The following is a 21682-nucleotide window of genomic DNA, read 5'->3' as shown; positions in this document are numbered from 1 at the left end:
TCCACAAAGCATCCCCTCTGAAAATCTTAAGTTATATATTTCAGCGTTGCTGGAAAGGGTTTTAATATAGGGGCAAAAGTAGGAAGCATGCCAGCCAGCTTCTACTTCATAGCCCTCTGCTGCTACAGGAGGTGGCTAAAGTATCGCAATTCATAAAGAATGAGGGGGCAGGGTTGGGGGGCAATAGTTAGCAATGTCATGAGATGGTGCCTTATATACCTGAAAACATCAACAGCCAGATAGCTACGTATGAGGAATCTGATCTTTCAAGCTCCCCAGCCCATGATTGCACAGTTTGACCAACATACCAAATTTGTACCAGGTGTGCAGGTTTTGGCACTCCGGCAAGAATCTGGTTTTGAGAAAGTGAAGTGGCTATCAACTGAATTCATGTTGTTACAACGGAGGCAGACTGCAGAAGCCTTGCAGGAGTTTGAGAATATATGATCCAGGAAGGTGGATCTTTAGTTCCATCTAGTGCAGCTTTCTACTTGCCCCCAGTTGATAGCCAGAGGCCTCTCAAATCTCATAAGCAGGGCTTGAATACAATGAGATCTTTCCCAGTTGTTTATTCCCAGAAGCTGATATTCAGGGGTACATTTTGAAGAAGTGAAATTCTTCAGGGGTAGGGAACTTCCAGCCTATGGGCTGAATGTGGCCCTCCACATTACTCTATCAGGCCCTCTAGACTTGCCCCAGGCCTTGCACTCCCTGACCCATCACTGCATCTTCCTTGAGTGCTTCTGCCAGGCTGAAATGTGGCCTTGGATACTGTGATACATACAATATCCCTTGTGCATTTGCCCATGAGGGCAGATGGTTCCCCAAGCTGCAGAACGTTTCTCACCCCTTATGAGTAAGTGACATGAGCTCATTCCTTCAAAACTCAATAAGTCAGCAGACTTGGCTGCTGGGCAGTTCTTCAGCAGCTAAACCTATTGTAGCAAAAGCCAGGCACTGCCCAGAAAAGAAAAACAAAAAAGGGCCATGAGGCAGTGAACCCAGAAGACATACCTGCCCAGTGAGCTTGTTCACTACGTGGAAGCGGGTACTGTGTTCAGGCTCCCAGCTGATAGCTTCCAAAAAGGATTTCCCAAGAACCTTGGCTGTGATGAACTTCCAGAGGTTCATTTTGAGTGGCTGCTCAATAAAGATCACATAGTTTTCACTCATTCCTACAAACAGGAGACAACAAGGCTCAGGACAAATGCTTCCAACAACACTTCTAAGCCCCTGCTGCTTTGCTTTCCATCATGGCCACGTCTAACCTTCCTCCTGCTATCTTGACCTTTCCTTGCCGAAGGAGTTTCAAATTGCACCCAGTGCAATGATCTTGGACTACAAATCCCATTAGCCACAGCAAGCATGTGATGTTGTAGTCCGAAAGCACCAGGTTGGGGAAGGCTTCAATATGTAGAGCTTTGAATAAAATATATTTAATCAGAGTATTGATTGCACTATTTCTATAGCACTTCTCACTATACCGCTTGTGATCTGTGCTAAGCAATCTGCTTAAAAAAAAAAAAGAATGCCAAAGGTGATCAGTATATTCCTGCAGCTATTAAAAGTTTTTAATAATAGGATAACCTCCCCATTTCTTTATGGAGCTGCTTTTTGGATTAGAGGAGTGCGGTCTAGTTAAATATTGTCCAAATTAAATTCCTACAGATCCCAAGATGTGTTCCTAATGAAGCTGCACTTTTGGAAACAGGACAGTGCTCTTCTGAAATAAGAGCATGGTTGCCAACCTTAAACCTTTGGCTTAAGAACTTTTTTTAAATGGAAACGGGACTGTTAGCACATTTATCAGGGAGCACCTTTTGCAGTGCTTAAACAAAGCTTGTTGTCCTCCAAGCTGTCTGTGTTAGGCTCTCACCCTTCCTCCTCCTCCATATGGGACATGACAGGAGATAGAATCTGTAGAGCATGTTCTATTTTATAATTTCAGTGCTGGAGTTTGGCAGCATATGATTGGCCCTTTAGTAACCAAATCTCCAGGAAGGTCAGTAAAATTATAAGTTAAATAAGTTAAATATCCCATGGAAGATAAAAACCCAAGGGTGTCCCTATCCTGATGGTGGCTAAATTGCTATTAATATCAGTGAGAACAATAGGATTCCTCAACATCTGAAACTGGAAGGACTATCTCCAGGGACCAGTCCAAGATAACTGTAGCTCTAACTGGTAATCTTTATGTTACACTTTTGAATCTGTTGTGCTCTGAGATTCCGGTGCACTTCTGTTCTTTTCAGTCTATTGGCTGTGTTAAAGTGATTTGATGAATTTCTATTCCAACCCACTGACTAGGCTTTCATTTCGTCTGGCTTTGACTCAGAGATGTTCCATCCTTGCAACATCGACTATGGCTACATCTGCTCCACTTAAAAGGAGGGCTGGCAACTCTCACCAAAGCTGTGGTAATAGGAAGGTTTCATCTTATCCTCTGGCTCAATAGAACACAGCACTTTTGCACCCTGCAGGCTAGAGTCATCGGAGCCCGACGTCTGTGGGGGGACACAGATGATGTTATAGTTGGAGCCTGGAAGAGAGAAAATGCAATTACTATTTTTTATGATTATTAGCTGCCCATCTGACTGGGTTGCCCCAGCCATCCTGGGTGGCTCCCAGTAGTCGTAGTACAGTGGTGCCCCGCAAGACGAATGCCTCACAAGACGGAAAACTCGCTAGACGAAAGAGTTCTCCGTTTTGGAGGTGCTTCGCAAAACGAATTTCCTATGGGCTTGCTTCGCAAGACGAAAATGTCTCGCGAGTTCCTGCGGGTTTTTTTCCCTTTCCCCCCCTTTTTCTAAGCCGCTAAGCCGCTTATCCGCTAAGCCGCTAAAAGCCGCTAAAAGCCGCTAAGCCGCTGATAGTGCTAATCCGCTAAGCCGTCAATGGGCTTGCTTCGCAAGACGGAAAAACCGCTAGACAAAGAGAATCGCGGAATGGATTCTTTTCGTCTTGCGGGGCACCACTGTAGTAGTTGTTATGATTTATTACTTATACCCCGCCCATCTCGCCAGGCCTCCCTAGCCACACTGGGTGGCTTCCAACAGAATATTAAAAGCACAATAAAACATCAACCATTAAAACCTTCATTATACAAGGCTGCCTTAAGATGTCTTCTAAAAGCCAGATAGTTGTTTATTTCCTTGACATCTGATGGGAGGGCGTTCCACAGGGTGGGCACCACTACCGAGAAGTCCCTCTGCCTGGTTCCCTGTAACCTCACTTCTCACAGGGAGGGAACCACCAGAAGGCCCTCAGCGCTGGACCTCAGTGTCCGGGCTGGACAATGGGGATGGAAACACTCCTTGAAGGATACAGGGCTGAGGCCATTTAGGACTTTAACGGTCAGCACCAGCACTTTGAATTGTGCTGAGAACATGACCTGGCCAGCAGTCCAGCTACAGATGGAACTAGACATTGGCTCCATAATTGCTGGTGTGGGGTTTTGGAATAAATGCATGACTCAAGACATTCTGATTCATAAGCCTACATGTTTCCAGTTGAGAATAAGGTCATGCACACTCCATGCCACTGATTTGGATTTAATATAAGAGGGTGGAAGACACAACCTCCAACCTCCAACGCATGGTTGTGAAACAATAAGCACATAAAGATTCTGGGCCAGTTCTTGTCTTATTCATGTGACAGAAGCCTCTTATTCATGTCCAAGGGCCACAGGCAGTGTTAGGAACACCAGTGATCTAACCAGAAAGTGCTTGCCAAACTCCCATGCTTTCCATGACATTACAGGAGCTTTCCTGTACAGGGGCCCTTCAGATGTTGACTGCAACAGACGTGCTGGGGCTAGCGGGAGTTGTAGTTCAAAACACCTTGAAGGCACCATGTTGAGGAAGGCTGCATTAAAGACTGCAACCACTTCTTGTAGTAATCAGGTGGGATTGCTATGAGGAATTATAAAATATACATCAAGCCATCGTGTCCACGATGAAAGCATTGTGTTGACTGGGTTTGATATATTGATGATAGTTTCTGATTAAATCCCATAAGATTCTACATTCAGGCCCTTTTCATGCCCTTTTGCCTCTACTGCCCATTTCTCCTTGCCTGACAAGTCACGTACACAGCCCAGTTGCTTAGACAGGCAGGCTCCTGGGCCATAAAGATAGTGGGCAGTTTCTTTGATGTAGCTTTTCTTATAATATTAATCTTAGGATGTTAATCTTAGGGCCAGGAAACAGGTTTCACATTAAGGTGATAATGGTCACTGTCCTCCTGGCCATCCTTCTTATCATGTGTACTGATTGTTTATGACCTCCGGAGTTGCTGTATTCGCTCCTTTGTAGTATTCATTCGTTTACCCAAAAGTATGTATGCCTAACAAAAGGGACGCAGGTGGCGCTGTGGGTTAAAGCCTCAGCACCTAGGGCTTGCCGATCGAAAGGTCGGCGGTTCGAATCCCTGCGGCGGGGTGCGCTCCCGCTGCTCGGTCCCAGCGCCTGCCAACCTAGCAGTTCGAAAGCACCTCCGGGTGCAAGTAGATAAATAGGGACCGCTTACCAGCGGGAAGGTAAACGGCGTTTCCGTGTGCGGCTCTGGCTCGCCAGAGCAGCGATGTCACGCTGGCCACGTGACCCGGAAGTGTCTCCGGACAGCGCTGGCCCCTGGCCTTTTAAGTGAGATGGGCGCACAACCCCAAAGTCTGTTAAGACTGGCCCGTACGGGCAGGGGTACCTTTACCTTTACCTATGTATGCCTAACTAGTGTTTATAGTTTAACTTTGTCCCCACTTGAGGTTTGTTTAAATGCTCAGAGGAAATCTGATTGGTTCTTACAAACACTCTGTAAAAAGCTCTTTTGTGAATAAAACTACCTGGGCCAGGGGCTGCACACAGACAGGCACAGAGAGAGACACAATTATACGCACCCTTCCCAGAGTCTTGCTGGTTCAAGCCTCTGTGTGTATTCTTATTAATCAGAGTTCAATCCTTCCTTTACTTTGTGAACACAATACTTCTCTCCCCATCCCCTTTCCCTTCTGCATGACAAGGATGTCTGCAAACATGGCATGAAGGCTGGCAACATCAACCCGGCCACATGTGGGAATCCCTTGCAGACGACCGCAGTGCCTGGAGGCAGGCAGTCAAGTCATGTATCCATAGCAATGACCAGAGGAGACATGACCTCTGGGAGAAGAGAGAAGCAGAGAGAAGAAACGCCATGGTGCATCTGCAGCAACACAACCGGACGTCTTCATCTGCCCCAGCTGCAACAAAACATGTCTCTCCTATATCGGTCTCTACAGCCACAGCAGGTGCTGCAACCGTCCAACAGCTTGACCTCATTCCCAAAGGCACACTCCTTCATTGTCTCCCAACACAGACGGATGCCAACCATGTATTTTTACATTGTATTCCTGAGGAGCCAGCAAGGACTGTTGTTGTTTTTATGGATTTGTAAACTGCCCTGGGAGCAGTTCTGGCTGAAGAACAGAGTAGAAATGCTTTGGATAAATAAATTATTTTGAATAAAAGCAGAAGAGAAGAGAAAATATAATGATCATCTTCCCTGACCACCACCACCACCCATCTTCAGCAAATCAAAAGCCCCTTGCCTTTGTCTGCTACCAGATGCACTGGAAAAGGTATTGCTCTCTGACAGTTCCAAACAGAAATCGATTAGACAATTGGCAGTCCGGTCCGACAGAGTGACCAGGCAGACATATAAAGAGCAAGCTGCATCTGCTGCAATTTCTGCATCTAAAACCTTTGTTTATGAAGTGTCTGTCTTGGCAAAAGTAATGCTTGAACAATAATGCAGCAGACATCTGATCCCCCAAACTGGTGCTGCCTTAGGCACATTCTGAACAAAGTGAAATATGAGTTGCAGGAAAGAATGCAAAACTAGTTCTGCAGACTTCTACATTGTTTTCCAAGTCTGCCCCAAATGTTTTATTATATAATGACAGGAGCCTGGCACCTTTCCCTGCTATTCACATGTCCTGACACAGAAGCGAACAGAAGCAAGTGAACAAAGCAACAACACTGAAAGTTCAGCAAATTCACAAAATTGCTGGGATTAATTGGAGCAAGTTGGCTGCCTAAACTTCAACAACGCAGGGTGCTGAAAATTTCTTTCAGGGCTCTCCTCCTGCAGCACTTCTCTTCATTGCAAGCTCGATATTACCAGTTACAATAAATACTCCAAATATTTCAGTTTAGTGCATTCTCTCTGCACTTCACACTCAACTGACTTCACCATCGCTGCCCCGAGCACAGCAACAAGTAGGCTGCAATCACCACCGAAGGCAATAGGAATATGCTTTGCACCATTTCATTTCAATACACAGAGCCATATACAGTGCAGAATCAGTTACAGGACTGGAAAAATCAACAGATAAATTCCTGCCAGCTAGTTGTCAAGCTGTTTTGTGCGTTTTAATCAGAGCTGTGAGAAAGTGGAGCGAGGAATCTTTCATCAAAATAAGATTATAAGGAGAGGGGATCCGCCAATGTTTGCCTTGAATGTTGCTATTGCCTGTCTCTTAGCAGCCCTTATCCATGAGTCACAAGTGTGATATATTTTTCATCAGGGGAGCTAACATCTTTCTGAAGATGAGCAAATATTTTGATGCACAAAGGGCAATATCGCCGTGATTACGTGCGTCAGAAAAATAAATTAATGATGTTGCCATGAGGGCGGGGTGGTCTTTACATATTGTTTTTATAAACGTGTAACCCCCCCCCCAAAAAAAAAAGAGTAGCTGTGTTAGCTACTGTTGCAGAAAAAACAATAATTTATGTGGGAAAAGGCTTTTCCTGAAGCGTGGAACAGTCATTTTAGGGGATATTAATTATGGGATATCTGTAAAATGTGTTTTATTCTTTTTTTAGAGTTTGTTTTGTTGTACACTGCTTTGATGGCCTCAGGCTATAAAGTGGTCTATAAATCTGTAAAGAAAATATACCAGAGGCAGTGCATGCAATCCAGGGATTCTAACTCTGTCTCTAACTTGTGGAGCAAGCTTCTGGTATTTTTGGAAGTTGCAGGAGAAGCTCTCCCATAGACCACAGTGACCTACTGGGTATATACTTTATACGAAATAAGGCAGCCTCTCAGGGAATCTGGTCCTGAGCTGTATATATTAGTACCAGCACTCTGAACCTGGTCCAGTAGTGAATGGAGCTCTGCATCCAGTCCATCCCTAGCATAGAAACATCACAATCTCATACAAATGTCGTGATTCTCCTAAAAGTCAGACAAGTCAGCCTCATCTGATCCATACAATCTTACCATGTTTTCCATACGAGTTGCCCATGTTATACGCTGTCCCGTCCGGGTCATAGTGTGGGTGGGCAGTTGCTCCATTCACTGCAATGTACTTTGTCCAATCCACCTGCAAATGCAAATATATATATATATATATATATATATTCCCTTTCAGGGTCTAGGTGGAAGCGATTCATTTATAAATATTTCTCCAGCCCTGGTATAAGCTAGACAACATGGCCCTCTGCCTTTGCAACTACATGTAGTTGTGAACGGCACTCATTGGCTACCTCTGCTAATCAGATTTCAGTAAACAGACCCTTTTGACTTCTTTGCAGTTGCATTCGTCAGAGTGCGCATGCTACAGTTTCATACACACATGCAGAAGATTGGGGTGGGAAAGAGTTGGTAATCTGCTGGGTTAGAGAATGGACTCTACCATTTCAAGGGGGGGTTTCATTTCTGGATGGTCCTTTTTCTTCTTCTTCAAAATAGCCATGCCAATAGAAAACATGAACAGTGGGGGTGGGGATTGTGCTAGAAACTGTCTTTGCTAACCTGGTACTCTCCAGATGTTTTGGATCCCCATCCAATGAGAGCTGCAGTACAAACGACCTGAGGGGAAATGGCTGCACTAGAAGGTTTCTACCTGTGGGGCTACCTTTCTACTTTCATTGAGTTTGGAGGGAAATATTCAAAAATGGGATCTCTCACCTGCAAACTGAAGCATTCTACCACTCCAGGTCTCATGTTATTCCCATCTCTGCCACATCTGCAGACCAGACCAGGTCTGAGTCTCAAAACAGCAAGTCTCATCCAAGGTGGCCTACCCTTCAATACGGCTTATTTACAGAGACTTAACCAACACCTGGGAAGCGGGTGGCGCTGTGGGTTAAACCAGAGCCTAGGACTTGCTGATCAGAAGGTCGGCAGTTCAAATCCCCACAACAGGGTGAGCTCCCATTGCTCGGTCCCTGCTCCTGCTAACCTAGCAGTTCAAAAGCACCTCAAAGTGCAAGTAGGCGGGAAGGCAAACGGCATTTCCGTGCGCTGCTCTGGTTCGCCAGAAGAGGCTTAGTCATGCTGGCCACATGACCCGGAAGCTGTACGCCGGCTCCCTCGGCCAATAAAGCGAGATGAGCGCTGCAACCCCAGAGTCGGTCACGACTGGACCTTTACCTTTTAACTAACACCTATGAACCTTTAACCTCACCCTGCAAGTGCTGTGATCCAGCTTCCTCCTCCTGTGACCTTAACTCTATTCCTCTATTCCTTCACCTTCTAAGAGCATCAGGTAGCTGTCCTGGATTCCTGGGAGACCCCAGAGAGCCACTCTCAGTCAGACTGAACCATACTGGGCTTGATAGATAAACAGTCTGACCTGATTCAGGTTCCTTTACCTTCTCCTTTGTTTCAAGGGTTTCCGGATCAACCTTACGCATTAAGTTGGTTTCTGTGCTGACGTAATAGTCGCCTTTGTAGACCACGTAGTTCACATTGCAGTTGTCGGTCATTTCTGGAACAAAAACCCCAGGTTGGTTTGTGGGTGTGCTACAAAACACTTGGGATCATTGGAGTTGCATGGATGTTTTTAAACCGATATTGAGTGCCAGAAACTAACAGTAGCAGCAGAGAAAACATGTTCTTCTCTTTATTTTCAACTTTCTTGGGCACATGAAACTAACCACAATTACTTTGAATTTCTGCTTAACCCTCAAGAAAGAAGGGCTTTTTCGCTGGACAGGTTTAATTCAAATCCATCAAACCTCCTTTGGGGAAGGTTCTCAGGCAGGGTGGAAGGAGAAAGAACTTGCCCATATGAAGACCACCTGGTGGAAACCCTTACACATATGGTTCTTAATTGTAAACTATATGCTGATCTCCGTCAGCAATTTCTAGATCAACTCTGCATCCCCAAAAAGAAATCAGAGTTGGATGTCATACATTTTCTATTACTGGGGAATGATCGGGAGCTCACCAAGTTAGTGGCTAAATATCTCTATGTGGTTTTTTTGTCGTCAAAATACACTGCAGACGTCTTATCTCCCTGGAGACCTAGACATGTGACGATATACTGCTCTGCCTCCTTTCTTTTAGCAAATGTTTTGTGCCACTGGGGAAGTGGTAATTCTGTATTGATTTGTTTTGGATGTTTGGATGTGATGCCAATAAAAGGTTTGATGATGGTGGCGGTGGCTTTTAAGCCAGTGGTTTTCAACCAGTGTGCCATGGCACCCTGGGGTGCCTTGAATGATGGTCTCTGCCCCTCTTTCCTTCCCTCCCTCCTGTGATGCCCTCTTGCGTCTCTGCCTCCCAAAGGCTTGCACAGCTGTTTATTGCATCAGCCCTGGCTATAAGCTCTGCAGGTGAATGGTGCCTCTGGGAGCAGTTGCAGAGAGGACTCCCAAGGAGAGGGGAGAGGCAAGGAGGCTGAGGGAACACTCCACAAGGGATGTTTGAGACTGTAAGCTCTGCAGGCAAGGGGTGACATAACTGGGCTCCTGACCCCCACAGGGGTGCCGCAGAAAGAACGTAGTTGGTCAAGGGAGCCGTGGACTCAAAAAGGTTGATGTACAAATGTGCTGGAAATGAAAAGAAAATGAGAGTACTTTTTAATCATATGTGGTGGTATGTAAGATGACAAAAGACTTCTGGGAAATTATATATAATGAACTGGGGGGGGGTGTTGAAAATATGTTTCCTAAGAAACAAGAAGCTTTTCTTTTAGGTATTATAGGACCAGAGATCCTGAAGGACCAGACGAAACTGTTTATTTACGTGAGCACAGCTGCACAGACTCTCTTAGCTCAGAAATGGAAAGATGGTAAACCTCCAACCAAAGAAGAGTGGCAAACAAAATTGATGAACTATTCTGAGATGGAAAAAACTTACAGGAAGAAACCAGGAAGAGGGGGTCTTTAATAAAGAATGGGGAAAGTTTATAATTTATTTGAAAAGCTATTGTAAACAACCACATACATTGGTAGGACTGACAGGAAACTTGTAGTAAAGATTTAAACTATGGATTGGCAAAGGATTTATAAAAATAGAGTTATGATAGAGATGCAGAGGGGGAAATCATTACATTAAGATCCACGTGGGGAGGGAAGTCAGAAGGGACTATATGTTTATGTTTTTAATTCATTTGTTTATGTAAAATAGAAAATGAAAAAATTATATATATATATATAGAGAGAGAGAGAGAGAGAGAGAGAGAGAGAGAGAGAGAAAACCTCTGTTTTCCTTGTCAAAATTGTTTGTGCCTCCAGGAGTCACAAATGAAAGTGGGGGACAGGGTGGGGAGACACACACAAGTGGTGGCAACCTGCCTTACTGTGGCAAGTGACCTGAAAAAGAGAATCACTTTGACTGTTTTTGATATAAGCCAATGAAATGGTCCCTTCCTCTTGGCTCATTCTCTTGGATTACTGTCAACACTGTGAAAGCTGAGCTCATTGCAACTGAATGAAATACACTGCGGAGTCATCCCTTTTACTTGAATTGTCAGGCAGCTGTAGAGGCCCTACGGGGTCAGGGGGTAAAAAAGATTCTAAGATAAGGTTACCGGATGTCCCCATACAAAATCCATTGAAGTTGAAAAGTGTCCCCGGATTCATTGAAAAACATCTGGTAACCTTATTGTAAGAGGTGTCTCCTCTTGGCATTCTTAGTGCTAAAGAAAGGATTTTAGCGATGTTTGAGAAAGGCTGAGCAAGCCTGTGAAAGTTGGAACAAGAACTGTGGGAGCTTGGGAAGGAAACAGAAACCATGCAAATGAGATGAAGCAAGAAGGTGCTTATCTTAATCTCCAGGCGGGAGGGTGGAGCAACAGAAAACTTTTTGTGTGGTGGGATCAAAGAAGGTAAAAGATGTATCAAAGCGTTGGGGAAAAGTGCTAAAATATATTCTTTGCTTGCTTATTCTGTAAGGTTAGTCTGCGTTGCATTGCAAGGCTTAATAAACTTTTTTGACACTTACTTGGCACTTCAAACCTTGACATGAAGCGCTCAAAAATGGACTTGCAAGGGTCAGGCATAGCTAAGGTTCCAAACTCAGATACCATGATCCGGTTGTTCCGGCTGTTAGCCGTGTAGGAATCGCTCCTTAGGAACTTGCTGCTGTACTTCACAACTCCATCCTCAATGTCAAACTGGTGCATCAGAGACATGCCATCAAACCAGTGGTTATACCTTCCATTGGAGAAGAGAAATCTAATCAGCGGGGGGGGGGGGGGAATAGGAGTACAGGGTGCTGATTTCACCCATTTCCCCTTTTCAACTCCTGCCTACTTTAGGCATCCAAGGCAGAGGGCCTTCTTGGTATTGGCACCCACCCTGTGGAATGCCCTCCCACCAGATGTCAAGGAAATAAACAACTATCTGACTTTTAGAAGACATCTGAAGGCAGCCCTGTTTAAGGAAGTTTTTAGTGTTTGATGTTTTATTGTGTTTTTAATATTCTGTTGGAATCCACCCAGCTTGGCTAGGGAGGCCTGGCCAGATGGGTGGGGTATAAGTAATAATTTATTATTATTATTATTATTATTATTATTATTATTATTATTACTCCTACTCCTACTACCTACTTAGATCCTCACTGATGACAAAATGTGCACATGCAATTCTGCCCATGTAAAATGCACATACCGTAATTTTCGCTCCATAACACGCAGTTTTTTCCTCCTAGAAAGTAAGGGGAAATGTCTGTGCGTGTTATGGAGTGAATGCCTACGGATGGCAGTGGAATCTGCTGCAGTTGTGAGCAGTCCGTGGCTCGCTTTGAAACAGCAAAGTGGGTGTAAGCGGCTCCTGTCAGCGAGCCTAGCCGGGGAGGAGGGAGAGAAGCAGAGCGGGGTTGGCTGCTTTTAAACAACCCCGTGCTCTCTGTCCCTGCCTGCAGTTTTTTTCTGTCTGATTTTGGATTAGCCACTGTAGGGGCTGTGTGTGTATGTGCTTGAGCTATCGTTCTCCTTCTCTTGCTTCCCGTTCACTCCCCCAGCGCCCCTGCGACTTCCAGCGCCCCTGCGACTTTAGGATTGATACTGTGTGTGTGGGGGGGGGGGATTGTTCTCCTTCTCTTGCTTCCCGTTCACTCCCCCAGCGCCCCTGCGACTTTAGCATGGATCCACATGGATCCTCAGGATTTTTGCATTGGGCTACCCCAAACTCACCGTCAGATCACATGTCTGTGGCCACAGCATGAACCACAAAAATCATACATCCACTGTTTCGTTTAGAATATTTTTTTCTTGTTTTCCTCCTCTAAAAACTATGTGCGTGTTATGGTCTGGTGCGTGTTATAGAGCGAAAAATACGGTATATACCAAAGTAACAGCAACAAGATCCGGTACAAGCTGATTTCTGGGGGCAAGGGGAAAGGGGATTGATGAGGGCACACAGGTGTGTTATTTCCTCTTTTCCTTCTCAGCCAGGTAATAAAGGGAGGGGAAAACACACCTCCCAAACTTGGGAAAACACTTGTTTGATTGAATTTATGTAAACTTCACACAGAGTGGGGAGGAAATTCAAAACTGATGAATGCAAATCTCAAAGGACTGAAACGTTTTTCTTAAAAACTTCCCTTTAGATGAGGGAAACAAGAAATGTTTATTAATAAAGAATCTATCTCCAGGGTACTGATTTGCCTGTTAATCCTGCCACCGCTAAGCAGATGGGGGTGGACAGAATTCTCGAATCCCTAAGAACAAGCCTTGCCAGCTGTGAACAACATGGTTCTTGTACAGTGGTACCTCGGGTTAAGTACTTAATTCATTCCGGAGGTCCGTACTTAACCTGAAACTGTTCTTAACCTGAAGCACCACTTTAGCTAATGAGGCCTCCCGCTACTGCCACGCCGCCGGAGCACAATTTCTGTTCTCATCCTGAAGCAAAGTTCTTAACCCGAGGTAATATTTCTGGGTTAGCGGAGTCTGTAACCTGAAGCGTATGTAACCTGAAGCGTATGTAACCTGAAGCGTATGTAACCCGAGGTACCACTGTATTTTCTTTCTGGAGACACAATTGACAGAACAACCTACGTATGAAAGAGCATATCCCTGTGTGGCTTGTAACTTTTCTGGGTGGCTTCTACGGCCTGATCCATAAAGAGATGCAGATTTTTTTTATCTCTGAGGTTTAGAATCCCTTGCAGGGCACAGCCACAGCAAACCAAGCAGGCCTTACTTGTCTTTTCCAAACTCAAACTTCCCTGGGCCAACCCTCAGCAGCTTGCCCTTCAGCCAGGTGGGGACGTGCCCCTCGATCTTCGTAGGAATAGCTTGAGATGTCTCTTCTACGCTGCAGAAAAATGGCGATATGCATTCCAAGCCCTTCCGGTTGCTGAAGGAGACCTGCTGCTGTTTCTGGGTCAATAGGAGACTTGGTACCACTGAGGAGACAAAAGCAAGAAATTAGCAGACCTAAAAGGAATACGGGCGCCCACCAACTTACCTGGAGGTTACATTCCAGGCTCCCATGCGCATAAGTGAAATCATGTAGGCTGCAACCTATGGAGTCACAAGAGCATGTGATGTACTGTAATACTTGGGTAAAGCAATGCATTTTCCCAGAAAAACTAAATAATGAGTCCTGGCAGGAGTGGCACACAGAGAGTTCTGTCTCAGTGGAGACGACCACCAGTGTCAAAGACATGGGGGCAGGCTTCTTCTTCACCAAAGGATGTGCCCAATTCTAGCACTATTTCCTTCCCCCAGCAATGAACTTCTATGGGGAAAATAAGCTCATACCCTCAGAGACATTACTGGGATGTCAGGTTTCCCAGGCTCTCAATTTTCTGACCACAGCTCCCCCATATTTCTGTTCCAAGGTTTTGATTAATATTCTATTTGATTTTTATTGCATGTCGATAACAGGCATTTATTTATTTTTTGCTTGTGTTTACGACAGTAGTTTGTGTAAACCACTTAGAGATTTTCTTACATTAAGCAAAACCAACAAATTTGCCCAATAAAAACCTTCCTAAAAAAGCAGAGGGAGGACCTTCCGGGGGGGGGGGAATAAAACTCACAGAACACACAGCTACACACCAGCCTAGGCAAATTAAATAAGGGATATGCTTTATAGCAGCTATCAACAACCATGTACCGATTGACATGCTTGTCTTAAGTGTAATACTTAAGAATAATCATATTTTCACATGCGGTCTAATTGAGCCTTCAGCAGGGATCAGCATTCTAAAACCCCTTCTTATATCTTTAAGGATCTAGAAGCTTGAAAGGGGAAATCCACCTGCAGAGTTAAAGCAATTATCCCTTTGGTGGTTAAGCTCTGGTAAAATACATTCAAAGCAGAAAATCTGATGCTATGTGTAATAATTATGTAGCGAGGTAGGAACACAGAGCTGCCAATATATCCCTTTCCAGAAAGGGAACATTCCCTTCTGGGCACACTCTCACACACTGTTGGTGCATGGCATGTGCCAAACATGTGCAGCTCCCCAAGCGTGTAGCTTCATGGCAGTGAAGTTTTGTGCTGGAAGAAATTCATTCGGACTCCAACTCCTAAACCGGTTCAGTCCTTTACTGACAGGTCCAAAGCATTAAGGCAGTTTCCCAAAGATATATATCTTTGTTATTAGCAAACCAAGGTACTGAGGGAACATTGGAATAAAGAATTAGAGATCTCAGTTTCGACTATACAGTGGGAAACTGTTTTAATTGCTACAACAAGAGTGTCTCTGGACCTTAAATTGATGCTATTACAACATCAACAAAAATTTAGAGTATACTGGACTCCATTACGTTTGTTTTTTAAAAAGGGCTGTCTAAGGTATCTAACTGTTGGAGATACAATAGGGATAACACTTCTCTAAAACCTATGCTTTTTCATTATCCTATATTGAAAGAGTTTTGGCAGAAGGTAACTGAAGCTATCAACAGAACTATACGGAACAAACTTACATTTACAGAGCAAAATATCCTCTTGCATTATATACTCATGGAACCTTACAAAAGGACAATGCGAGTGGACTCTCCGTGCCCTTACCACACAGCAAAAAGAATGATACTGATGAATTGGAAAAATAAAAATGCGGCTCCCTTCTATGACTGGATTGAAGACTTATTCAAACTCGCAACATATGAAAGTTGTTTTTGTTTTGTTTTTAAAGGCAGTTTCACTATATACAGGCGTCTGGTAGATCCCGAGTAGAAGGTGCAGGCTTCAAATGCAAAGCAAGTCCAATTCACAGCATACATACAGCACAGAGTTCAGTGTCAATCTGGCAGGGCTTCCTTGCAGCGAAGCAAAGAAGCAATGTACCCTTTGCTCTTTGTACTCTTAATATACCCAAGAATGACCACACCCTTGGCTGGTTGCCAGGTCAGTGACCGTCAAACACTAATCACATGACCTGAAGGTGCAAGTTAAGGGAAACCCATGCACCAGCTTTTCCTTAACAGCAATTAAAGGAACCTCAACACCCCTTCTTAATTCTCTTAAGGAAAAAAAATGTATCATAGCATGTTATTATGCCATTATATCAGCAATGTTCTGGCTCGACTCACAATATACAAGTTTCATCAATCCATGTTCCACATTGTCCCTGACGTGTCTATATTTTATGTCCATGTGTTTTCTCCTAGATTTGAATTGTTCAGGCTCTGCCATGGATATGCAGCCCTGATGGGCCTCATAAACTGTCACAGGTAGCTTGGATTCTACATTCATGTCCGCAAGAAGCTGCACAAAATAGGGAAGCTGATTGTTCAATTCAGACAGAGCAGCCTATTCTGCTTCAGGTGTAGACACAGATACCAACCCATTTCCAGGATTTCCAACCCACTAGAGACTGTCCAAATTGTACTACTATCCCAGCAGTGGACCTTCTTGTCTGTACATCATTTCCAAAGAGGATGACAGTTTTAAACAGTAGTCCTTTGTTGCTTTTAAATAGCGAAACACTCTTTTAACTGCTTGCCAAGCTGCTGTGGTTAGCTTTGAAACTAACCTGCTAAGAACACCCAAAGCTTTGTTAACATCTGGTCTGGAACAACTGTGAAATGTACAATGAACTGCCAATGGCTGAGTGGTATAGCCCCTGGTTTTCAAACACCACATTACTCTGCTTTTTAAAAGTTTGAAAAAGCAGTTTGAAAAAGGAGTTTGAACGCCTTTACAATTCTGCATACCAAAACGTTCTAACAGTTGTGTAAATTTCTTTTTCTGGCTTAGTAGAAAAACTCACATCACTTAATCTCTGTACTTCAACTCCCAGGTAACTCTTTATAGCTCCTAAATCTTTTAGCTGGAACTCTTGCCCCAACTTGCTGGGCAAACTCCTGAATTTAGTCGTTTGTTTTCCCAACACACGTTAAATCATCAACAAACACTAGAAAAAACATACAATCATCTCCTGTCCCTTTACAATATAGACAGAACAATTAGCACTTCATGCAAGCACATTTTCCAATTTCTGGCTGATTGGCAAAGTCCATAGATCACCATGTAAAGTCTGTATACACCTTTAGGATTCTGCTCAAATCCTTGAGCTTGCTGCATATAAACCACCTCTTTTAAATATGCTATCGCAATGTCAAAGTGACTAACTTCAAGATCACGTATTGCTGTAAGGGTTAAAAGAATTATCATACTTTCACTCCTGGTTGTCAGAACGAAAGTCTCATCATAATTTAAACCACTTCTCTGCATGAATTCTTTCACAACAAACTTTTCTTTAAACTTCACTTTACCAGATGCTATGGTTTTACTTTTATAGACCCAATGGAACCCCACAGATTTCTCCTGTTCTGGCACACCAACAAGTGAGAAAACCTTGTGATCAGTCAGAGATTGCATTTGTTGTTCCATTGCAGCAAACCCAAGATCCTGCTGTTGTGAAGGCAGTTGCAGGACTTCCTCAAAAGTTTGAGGTGCATGGTTTCCAGTTCCAGTCTGCCTTAATGGAGGCAGCTCTCATGACAGCAGGAGATTGTCGGTGGAGGATAAACAAGGATGACTGAGGATAGTTATCCTGGCTCTCACTCCGGCATGGAATGCAGGAGGCAGGGAGGCACTGAGTACAAAAGCACTTCTGCCGAAAACCCAATGCCTCCATTAAGAAGCAGAGGTTCTCCTGTGAATTAGAGTTTCATTCAGACTAAAGTACATGTGTGTGATAGAAGAGATGAGATCACAAACTGCAGAACAGAACCAGCTGCAAGGTTGTTAAGGTTTGAACCTGAGAGAAGACTTTATTCACTGCAAAAGATGTGGGGGGGGAGCCTATGGTTTCTTTATGTAACTTTTTTTCTCTACATTTATGATTCGGCAACCCTCCTTTGAATGTTAGTTCAAATTATATTTGTACAAGCGAGGAGGGAAGAAATTGGATTATAGATATGGAATATAACATTAAACGGAACTGTTTGTGTAAAAAAGGAAAAAGGGAGGGAGGCTTTATTTTGCAAAAGGTTTACAATGGAAACTTAAAGCTGACTCTTCCCTATCTTTTCTTATTTACAAAGTGTACTGAATAACACTAAGAGGACTTGGAATTTAATTTAATTGGAAGTAAAATTGCTCATATATCTTCAGTTGGAAGGAAGGATGAAAGGAGTCTGTGAACTGCCAATGAATTGACTGCTCTCCTTCCCAGGCTGAGAGGAAAAAATTATAACAACAGTTTATTTATCGGGACAGAGTGAGTTTTGCAGCTGTTGTTAAAGTTGCAAAACAATGAAGCACGGGACAGAGTGAGGTAGAAATTTCTGGAAAAACAATGGGATTTCAGCTCCGTCCAAGGCATGATGGATAATAGCAACAACCGGGAAAAGATAGACATAACATTTTACAAGGACAGGAAGAAACACCACGGACAGAATAATTGCCACACATAGGAAGAACAAGGATATAGATTTTTGTTTGTTTGTTTTTAATTTATTTTTAACAAGGATATAGTTTGAGTGCCTCACTTGTAATTTTATAAATCATTTAATGTGTCAACATGAATATAAGTTATTAATATTGCAGTTGTTGTATAAGGGATTATTATTATGTCCGGAATGTAATTGAAATCAATAAGGTTTTGGAGATCAGAAATAAAGAAAATAATCAAACCTTCAGTTGTAGCACACAGGGAGGGGGGCACCTTATCTAAATTATATAATTCAGTATTTGAACTATTGGTATTAGTAATTGTACAAATTGGTATTGTTATATTGAGGCTACTATTAGATTGTCATTGAAAACTAATAAGTTAGGTCAGTTTGCGCTTGAGCAAATGGTCTTTATGACACTCTGTTACTCTTTTTGCTCACTTAGAAAGTTTGCAGGATTCACACTCCCAAGTATTTACCTGCAGGCTTTTAACTTTACATCAGTGCACAGCTGTGGCATTTTTGCTAAACTTCTAAAGTGTGCATGCCCCATTCTCCGGCAAGTTCTGCCAATAAAGATTACATTGTAAATATCTTTTGTCAAGCATGCTACACTCAGCAAACATTACTGGAGATTTCCCACTAGCAAAACATTTTCCAAATGTGCCCCCAGACAAGGCACATGCGCCGACCCTCGCCCTTGGATTGAAACACATGAACCATCAGCAAGGGTTACATGGTCCTTACTCAAAGTGCTTCAAGAAACAAATAATTCCCTGGGGTTCACCACATGCTCAGTACAGGCAGAGTCCAACAGCCAAACTCAGCCAGCAACTCTGGTTTCAGGAACTAACTGTCTCACCACAGCTGAGACAAATTGAGTTATTTGCTTCTGTTTTAAATGGGGGTGCTTTTTATGGTTGGCATCTGGAGCCAGGCAGGCAGTACAGTGTCTCCTGAGGTGCTGCGTTGAGCCACAACGAAAAGAGCCACACCACAACTATCGCCCTGGCTTCTCCCTCACCCAAGAATGACCACACCCTTGACCGGTTGCCAGGTCACAGTGATGTACTGGGCAGGTTGCCAGGTCAGTGACTGACAAAATCCTCCCTGCTTAAGTCAAGCTGTTGACTTTCCTCCCTTTTGAAACATTGCTTCTGATCATCTACTCTATCACCATCAATTACTGACATGGTTTGGCTTCACCTGCACCTTCTCTGCCAGCAAAAGCCAAGTGCAAGGAACATTCTGTTCCTATCCATTGGCTAAGGAAGAAAGGAAGGCAGCAGTCCTCTACTCATTTGCCTGGGAGTAAGCCTTATTGACGCCAATGGGATTTGCTTCTGAATAGACATGTACAAGCTCTCACTGTAAGCCTGCAATTCTCTAAATCAGGATTTCCCAACCTTGGGTCTCTAGTTGTGTATTTTCAAAAAAAAAAAAAAAACAACACCCAAACTTTTCATACTTTACCTGCTCCATTCCTTGAGAACTGTGTGTTAAGAGGCAAATCAGAAGATGATAACGCTAGAAATGCCAAGTATTTCTAAGGTAAATTACAGTTCAGTGCCACTAAAAACAAAGTACATGAATCTGGCAACTAAAGAATTCTCTCTCACTCTCATGCCAGTGCATGGAGTTGGCTCCATTTTCTGGTTCGCCTTAGACAGGCAACTGCCTGCAACTTTGAGATTAAGGAAGCACTTTGCAAACTCATTGGTTTTGTGTCCAATGCAAACGATCTCAGGCTGCACCAAATGCATGGTATGGCAAAGAAACAAACAACCGTCTTTGAAAATGTAAAAGCCAATAATTATTTAGTTTTGTCTCCGGCATTCATCAGAATTCTGGAACACACCTTTAGAAGGGAAAGCAGAAGCATATTAAGAAAACTAGATATTAATTTTAGATTATTCGCTAGGTGAGAATGATATAAAAATTGAGAATGTTTTTATGACTACTGTTCATGCGAAAGGCATTTCAGAGAAGAAAAGTTCAGGCAACATCTGAAAATCTGGGCCCTGCCACACCTGCATGCCTGTAATACCCAGCAATTATGACAAGTTCGATGCACACAGGAAAACAGCCACGATGGATCAAGATGGAAGATGCTGTTTCATGTCTGTGTCATTTTTGCATAGGCAGTTTGTATTTCTTTTTAAAAAAATAGATTTTATAAAATATTTTCTTGGTTTACAAAAGTACGTGTCTTGTCTTTTTTCCCAGGTTGCAAAGTCCTTTGTGCAAGTTTTGATGCTGTATGTGCTGCCGTTTAAGACTCTAGCATAAGGATAAATGTAGCAGCAAAACAGCCATGAAGCCACAACATAAATGAAAGCTTTATACATTTTGGCAGGCCACTGCTGGAGTGTGATAACCCAAGAGTTCCTATTTATTATTATTATTATTATTATTATTATTATTATTATTATTATTTTATTTTTAATAGGTGGTATTTAACACCGATGAAATTATCAAAAATGTACAAGATGGATAAAAAGTGTTGGAAATGTAAAGATGAGGAGGGCTCCTTCTACCACATGTGGTGGGAGTGTGGAAGAGTGAAACAGTTCTGGGAGAAAATATACATTGAATTAAAGAAGATTTTAAAATATACGTTCAGAAAGAAATCAGAAATTTTCCTGCTAGGGATATTATGGCAAGAGATAAAAAAAGAAGACCGTAGAATAGTATATTATGCAGTGGCAGCAGCAAGGGTAGTATTAGCCCAAAAGTGGAAACAGCAGGAAATACCAACGGTGGAGGAGTGGAGATCTAAGCTGTTGGACTACGCAGAGCTGGATAAATTAACAGGAAAAATTAGGTATGTAAGAGACCAAGGGTTCATCAAGGATTGGGGAAAGTACGTGGATTATCTGGAATGTATTAGTGAGGGACAAACAACGCTAAAGGGATTCAGAGACGCACTGTGAAAGACTATGAGTTATTGTTTAAAGCAAACAGGAGACAGAGATAGGCACAATGACAATATAAGCAGAGAAACGCGTGACTCTGATTATTGCTTCGAATGATTTATGGACAAGCTGAAGGAAGTCTTGAAAGAGATGGCTATGTAATAATGTCAATGGGAAAATTATAAGTTTGTGTATTTTTTATTTACCTTTTTTCTGTAACTCTTCTTTTTCTCTATTTTCTGTATTCTGACTTTTTTATACATGTGTTAGTTTCTATTTTCTTTTATGGAATCAATTAATAAAAAGATAACCCAAGAGTTCCAGTTAGTTACCGTACTTTCTTCCACTCTTCCTGACAAATAATGGTAATTCATAGCTACATCTTATGTGGGTCCACCAATAAGAGTAATGAAATTAATGTAAAATTGGCAAAAAGAAGTCCAGTCTCATGGTTCCATTGCTGACTGATATAAAAGGTAGCATTGTGAGTGCGCGTTTTGTTAGTTCTTTATTTTGGGGGGTGGAGATGGAAAGAGTTGTATAAGATTTATTTATTCTTCTTGCTTACTGCCTGCTACTCAACTTGTTTTGTGTATTTGGCCCTGCTGAAGACTAAAAGGCCTAGCCCACTGCCTTGGGTTGAAAACATTGACTTTTATTCATTTATTTTAGTATGCTAGGGAACTTAGAACTGTTT

General features: G+C 42.9%; 1 protein-coding gene across 3 annotated transcripts in view; it reads right to left on the bottom strand.

Moving 5' to 3' along the window:
- Positions 1–21682, bottom strand: part of BCO2 (beta-carotene oxygenase 2) — a 67602-nt gene that overhangs the window by 4006 nt on the left and 41914 nt on the right. For all 3 annotated transcript variants that reach the window (XM_079954744.1, XM_079954746.1, XM_079954745.1), the window contains 6 exons: positions 13419–13623; positions 11215–11426; positions 8637–8752; positions 7261–7363; positions 2408–2539; positions 1015–1175 (listed from right to left, as the gene is read on the bottom strand). In XM_079954744.1, the coding sequence (XP_079810870.1) occupies positions 1015–1175; positions 2408–2539; positions 7261–7363; positions 8637–8752; positions 11215–11426; positions 13419–13623 (929 nt within the window). The remainder of the gene's footprint in view (positions 1–1014; positions 1176–2407; positions 2540–7260; positions 7364–8636; positions 8753–11214; positions 11427–13418; positions 13624–21682) is intronic.

This window comes from Podarcis cretensis (assembly GCF_951804945.1).
Source record: "Podarcis cretensis genome assembly, chromosome: 15".
Classification (NCBI taxonomy): Eukaryota; Metazoa; Chordata; class Lepidosauria; order Squamata; family Lacertidae; genus Podarcis; species Podarcis cretensis.
Note: the sequence above shows the minus strand (reverse complement) of the source record. Positions and strands in the feature narration are given on the sequence as shown.